At 33.2% G+C, this 7,051-nt stretch overlaps 1 protein-coding gene across 4 annotated transcripts in view; it reads right to left on the bottom strand.

Moving 5' to 3' along the window:
* The window catches only part of Tlk1 (tousled like kinase 1), a 92,646-nt gene that overhangs the window by 26,479 nt on the left and 59,116 nt on the right, over window positions 1-7,051 (bottom strand). For all 4 annotated transcript variants that reach the window (XM_010606968.1, XM_010606969.1, XM_010606971.1 and 1 more), the window contains 2 exons: window positions 6,178-6,366; window positions 1,632-1,698 (listed from right to left, as the gene is read on the bottom strand). In XM_010606968.1, the coding sequence (XP_010605270.1) occupies window positions 1,632-1,698; window positions 6,178-6,366 (256 nt within the window). The remainder of the gene's footprint in view (window positions 1-1,631; window positions 1,699-6,177; window positions 6,367-7,051) is intronic.

Raw genomic sequence — 7,051 nt, 5'->3', positions numbered from 1 at the left:
AAAAAAAAAAAAAAAAAAAAAAAAAAAGAGACCAGATGAAATCATTTTGGAACTCACTGTTCAACTAATTTAGGTGGAAGTTTCCTGAGCAGTGGCACAAACAAATAAAGAATAATAAAGGACACTGATGCAAATTATATAAGGGATACTTGAAAAACACAATGAATGTTTAAATCCAAAATAAAAAAAAACCTTTTTAACAGTAAAAGACACATTGCCAAAAATGATGGGGGAAAGTGTGCTCAAAGTGAGGGAGAGTAATTTGACTACCCTGAGGGGAATAATGGCAATGTGTCTTTTAATGTAATAGAATTTTAATTTAAATATTCAGCACATGTTTTGATCACCCCTCACTGATTAAACACTTGTGGCAACTTCTGTTAAATAAAAACAATGTGGAGTGCCCTCATCTAACTTATTCACCAGACCTGGCACTATTCATCTTCTAAGTCGTCCTCAATGTCAAAATGACCATGAAAGGTAAACATTTAAATCAATTCAAGACATCCAGGCAGCCATGACAGCATAACTAAAAGACATTCATTAAAGAGGACTTCCCAGGGCTGCTTGAGAGAGTGGCAAGAACTATGGGACTTGTGTGTTTGAAGTGAAGGATTGTAATTTAAGGAGGATTACTGGTGATGTGAAATAATTACTTTTTAAAAATGTAAACACTGGATTTTTCAATTATACTTCATATGTATGTGTGTACATATACATCTATTCCCTATAACCAAATGGCAGGAGTCCCTAGCATACTGACAATTTTCCAAAAATGAATTAGTATTAGAATATGATATATGCAACCTGAATGGGTTTTCGCTGTCATACCTCACTTTTTCATGGAGATGATTTCTTAATTCATCAACTCCATTTTAGTTACACTTTAACCTATTAAAAAAAAAAACTTTATATAACCTGACAAGCAGAATTAAAACTAGGGTCCAAAAAAAACAATTTTTATATCTCATGGTAATTTCATTTTGAAAGAAAAAAATGTTCACTACTAGTTCACTGAAATGGTTTAAATTAAATTAAGATCTATAAAAACAAAGAATTTATTTGAGTTTACAAGAAGTACAAAGTTACACATTATAAACTTAACTACAATAACATAGCAACATTTTTCAAAGTTATATCACTTTACATTATTACTGATGATTAGCTCTTTTAAATTTTCCACGTACATATTTTAATAAAGACAATTAAACAAGTAATCAACCCAAGTTAAGCCAAGCCAAATAATTGTTTCCTACTTACCTATAATTGCTATTTTATTATGAAATAGACACAGATAAGAAATTTTACCTTTTATCTTAAAAATAAAAACAGTTCATAGCAGAAGGTTGAGAGTAATAGAGGGCTGAGGAATGATCCCTCCACTCCAGAGACAGTGTATCAGCATCTCCGTATTTTGAAGTTATCACAATGGGAAGGAATATTATTTTAATATAGTCAACAGAAAAATGCAACTTAATATACTTCTCTTTCTCTTTTTCTGTCTGAAGCTCTAAGTTTCAAATCTTTCCCTTAAAATTTTGGCTTCCGAAATAAAGACACTTAGAACACAACTCTCCACCAAAAACTCTGTTAATAAAGTAAACTAAAAATGCAGCATGTACTTCACATACCTTCTTGAGGTGTCCCAGTCTAAGTTTGAAAATTTCTTCCTGTTCATGATATTCCGCCAAAGTCAACCTGTCAAAAGTAAAACTTTAACTCTATATTTTGATATTAATAATTATTATTTCTTTTTTTAATACTTATTATTTTCTTATTAACCAACAAAATATAGTAAAACTGACCAAATGGGAAATAATAAAACACTGACAACTTTAAGCCAAAAATCCTCACAAAAGTCTTCAGAATACATTTGCTACTTATCGATGAAACAATTAACTAATTCAATAACTATTTGATAAATACCACATATCAAGTGATACTCCAGAATTTAGAGCCTAAGGATATAGAGAAAAGATAAGTTCTCTTTACATCTTGGTTTGGGTTTACAATCAATAGTGAGGTTAAGGAGATAGAAAAAAAACTCAGTAATAAAATAATTTTAAGTAATGTTACAAAGAAAAAAGGGTGGTATGATAGTGGTGATTATCACTGCTAAATTGTCTTACTTGGTGGGCAACCATAAGAAGACTTGGGAATGCCAACTCTTTAAGACCGAAGCACTCAGCATTTAGGAAAACAAATGAGTGGGCCAGGGATTCAGCTCAGTGGCACCGCACCTGCTTTGCAAGTGCAAGGTCCTGAGTTTGATCCCTGGTACCTCAAAAAGAAAAAACAAAAATCCAAAATAACAACAACAACAACAAATGAGAATGCAGGGAATGGAGGAAACAAGACTATTTTACCGTTGAAATTTTCAAAACAACTGGGATAAAGGGAACATCCTCAGTATTATGCAAGGCATTTATACAAACAGATAACTGACAGCAAACTTAATGGTAAAAGATTAAAGATTTTAAGATCAGGAATGAAACAAGCATGCCCACTTTAACAAGTGCTATTTGATATGGTACGAAAAGTCCTAAGAGAGCGTTTAGGTAAGGGGAAAAACACATACAAGTTATAAGGGAAGAAGTAAAACTATCTGTATTCACAGATGACATGATTCTTTATGTAGAAAATTCCAAAGAAGGGACAAGGGAAAACAAACAAAACAAAACAAAACTGAAGCTAATAAACTCAGCAAAGATAGAGTTTGAGATCATAGTACAACAGTGTTTCTATACACAAGAAATGAATAACCTTTAAAGGCTATTAAGAAAAAAAAATTCCATCTATAATAGCATGCAAGTGAATAAGATATTTAAAAATAAATTGAATCCAGGAATTGAAAGACATATACAGAAAACTATAAAATACTGTACTGCTAAAGAAATTACAGTTGTAATAATTAAGTGAAAAGTTATCCTATGTTCATGATTTGAAAGATTTAATACTATGAGGACAATACTCCCTAAAGTGAAAAATTAAAGTTATAATTTGCATTCTTACATTAAAAATTCTGCACAGAAGTCAAAGCCTAGTTTCCAATAGATGGTGGTTCACAGTAAGTTTTTAGAAACAGTTGCCAAGAAAGCTGCTAAAATTTATTTACAAAAGCATTTCTTCACCTGTAAATCCCAGCACTCTAGGAAACTAAGGCAGGAGGGTCATATCTTCAAGCTCAAGAGGGCTGGGGATATAGCTCACTTAGCACTAAGGTCCTGGGCTCAATCCCCAGTCCTGCAAAATAGATATATAGCAGAGCATTTCTTAAACTATAATATAGCGTTCTAATGCAGGTGCTTCTGTGGCCTTCCCCCTGTTTAAATGTGCATTTTAAAACGACAATTATCTCACTTAGCATCACTACACTAATCACAATCACATACTAGTATCACTACAGCGTGAGTTGTAAGTCAACACATGCAATTAAATGAGAAGGGAATGAGATAGGACTATGATTATTCAACTATAGGTACAGCTGTTACCACCTTGGAAGACAAGTAGTAAACAAAACACCTTATGACAAACTAGAGAAATGGTTTAATGATGGAAAAAATGAAATTTAATTAAATGCTTATGTACTGTCATTTAGTATTTACTGACCACTTTCCTTATGCCAGGAGCTATGCTAGATATTGAGAGTATAGGATGAATTGTGATATACAAGTAAATGCTACAATATAGAAAGGAATATACAAAAGGTCACAGACAACTAATCTGATGGGCAATGAGGATTAAACAGGGAAGAAAATGATTACATATTGGATTTGAGAAACTTAAAGAATAAACAAGAAATGAGACAGATGAAGGCAAGGAACACGATGAACAAGGGCACAGAAACCAAGAAAGTACAGCCCATACAGAGAACTGACAATTTAGCACAGAATACATGTTGAGGAATGAGGCTAAAAAAAAAAGGAGGTTTATGAAAGGTCTTTAGGTGGGTGAATTTTATCTGAAGGTCTCTGAAGGGGCTTACATAAGGTGACATGATGAGACACCCAAGAAATAGTAATAGATGTTAAAAAGAAAAAGTGAAGCATTATACTAAGACAGTGGCCATATAAATGAAAAGAAGGGGAAAGTGATGAATGAATATGTTATGGAAATGGATGTGGACAGTGAGGGAAAATTAAACATCTAAGATGACTCCTAGATTTCTGGTCTCATTAAATGAGCAAATGAGATAGAGGGTACTATGGCAACTCCTCAAAAGGATCACTAACTCCTATCCTTAAGGGGGTAAGAAAAAGGTTTCAGTGGTAACCCTTAAAATTAAGACAATAAGTTCTGGGTATAAAAGTTGGCCATGAAGGGGAGGTATTGAGCAATTGCAAAGATGAGGCTAGACAGGTCAGAAGAAGCTGATCAAAAGTACTTTATAAGCCATATATGGAGCTTAGATTTTATCACCTACGTAATAAAGAACTATATTAAGGTTATAAGGAAGAGAATTTGGAAAAAATGACTGACTTACATGAAAATGGATTATAAGACTAGACCAAAGTTGAAAAGTGAGGATACAATAATAACCCAAGTTGGGTTAAAAATGTAGTTCAGGGGTACAGTGAGTGTTTAGCATGCACAAGGGCCTAGGTTTGATCCCCAGCACCAAAAACGAAAACAAACACAAAACACTAAAGTTACTTGAGTTAGAATGGAAACTTACATAAAGTGTAAGTGAACAGATCTGAGGTACAGAAGCAAGGGGTTTCTACAGAGGTCAATTTAAAGCTAACACATTTTCTTTTAATACAACCATTCACCTGCCCATTCATTCTCATTTTTTAAAAGCAACACATTTACTAATTTACAAAAAGCAAACAATTTGGCAAGCGCAAGTTTTTTCTCCACTATTGATAGCCAAATGTTGTAACAACTTAAAACAATTCAAGAGAAATTAGGAAAAGCTTAAAGAAGAAAACAAATTCTGAAATGGATTTTTAAAGACAAGATTACCATCTCTCACTCATGAATGGGTTAAGAAAGATCAATGGACTCTATGGTGACAGCCAGAATTCTGGAAGAAAGGATGATAGTGACATTTATTAGTAGAGAGGGCAAAGGAAAGAGCAAAGAAAAGGCATCAGGTAGGTGTGCGGAGAGAATAAAATGGAGAAGATAAGTGATCTGTAACTGAGGGAAATTTTACCTAATTACTTTCCTTCTCTTTCCCTCTTTTTCTCTCCCTTCTCTCCCACCCTCCCCTCCCTCCTGTCACAAAATGTTTTCTGAAAAGAAGGAACAAGTAGAAGGCAAAGTCTGAAGATGTAAAATAAAGGAAATATCGACAGAAGTCCCTAATGTAGTATAAAGACTGTGATTCAAGGCAGTATGTTTCAACAGAGGAGAAAAGAATATAACTACACAAAGCATCAAAGGACATATACACTTTCTATGCACATAAATGTATACTAGAAATGGCAAGTCAGATAAGTTTGCATGCATATGGACCGTGAAATTTTAACAATGGTGTTCTCTGTGGGATGGATTGTGGCCTATCATTTTATCAATCTCTTCCATATTTTCAAAATTTTCTACAATAAGCATGTAACTATTTTTAAATATCTTTGTCCTTTGAATTACATGGTGCAATTCACAAAGAAAATTCAAAAGAACAAAGAAAGCAGAAAAAGAAAAACAATATCCATAACCTCTTAATAAATTACTCTCTCAGGTTGAGAAAATAAATATCAGTTACAATATTGAACAGTTATTGGCCAGGCATGGTGGCCACACCTATAATCCCAGCACTCGGGAGGCTGAGGCAGGAGGATCACTGTGAGTTTGAGACCAGCCTGGGCTGCATAGTGAGTTCCAGGTCAGTCTCAACTACACAGTGAGACCCTGTTCTCGAAAAACCAAAAAAAGAAAAAGAAAAAGAAAGAAAGAAAGAAAGAAAAAGGAACATTAATGAGAACACTGAATTACAATAATCAAAACTCTGACTCTGTTTCTACATGAAAGGATAGAGTCGTTTCTAATTAAAAAGGTAGAAGTCACATATTTAGGGCTTATTAATTCAGAGCTAATTTACAGCTAAGTGTCTTCTTTCCTGGCCATAACTAGTTTTGCTTATGAGTATTAATTTAATTATAAATAGCATCCATTACTAACATCCAGGCTCCCCATTAAGAATATGAAAAAAGAAAATTTAAAATAGAAGCTTACAGTTGTGGTAAATTTGGTCTAACAAAGGGATCATTTTCTGCTCCATTGACTGCTTTGTTTTTTCTTTGTTTTGGTTCAGAATTGGTAGAAGGTGCCTGAGAATTATTAGCTGTGGGAGGTTTGCGTTTGGCTAGAAGTTTTCTTTGCCTTTCAATATCTTCCCTTTGCTGATTCACCCATTCTTGTTGCCTGTATAAAAATGAACAAGTAAAAATTATATTAAGATTCCACTATTTTTCACAGTTACAACATGAAAAAATACAATCTAAGAAAACATAAGAAATCACTTAATAAAGATTTGAAAGCTTTTGGTCCTTTTCTTGTGAAGCTCATCTTTTCTTGTGGTACTCATTTTTCAGGTCTCATTCGAAACAATCATGAGGTATTCCCCAAGCTCCTGATATATATAAGCTCATGGTACCTTGTCTCTACCTCCACCTTTTTCAAAAATATCATCTAAATATATTTCACTACAATGTCTGGTTAGCATACATCACTCCATAAGAAGAGATTGTATCTATTTTGTCTCCTAGTGTAGTACTAGCATCGTGATCAACATGTACTAGATGTACTCAATATTTATTTGTTGAATGATGCAAATGAATGAGAAAAACCACCTAAACTGAACAATATGGGATAGATTTTATACATGTATCTTCATAGCTGTACATCTGCAGAAGAGCTTACCAAAAAATAATATGAAAAGTGTAATTTGCTAAATTCATCTGTTAAAAAATCCTGGGATGAACAGTCAGTATTTTGAAATGAAACAAAAATTGACCTTAATGTAAAAATTTAGGGGGAAAATGCATTGTGATAATTTAAGGAACATTAGAATAACGAAATAGCAAAAAAAAAAAAAAAAAAAAAAAAA

This window comes from Fukomys damarensis, unplaced genomic scaffold, assembly GCF_012274545.1.
Source record: "Fukomys damarensis isolate Sample0158 unplaced genomic scaffold, DMR_v1.0_HiC HiC_scaffold_26, whole genome shotgun sequence".
Lineage (NCBI taxonomy): Eukaryota > Metazoa > Chordata > Mammalia > Rodentia > Bathyergidae > Fukomys > Fukomys damarensis.
The sequence above is the reverse complement of the archived record's forward strand: the minus strand, read 5'-3'. Positions and strand labels throughout refer to the sequence as shown.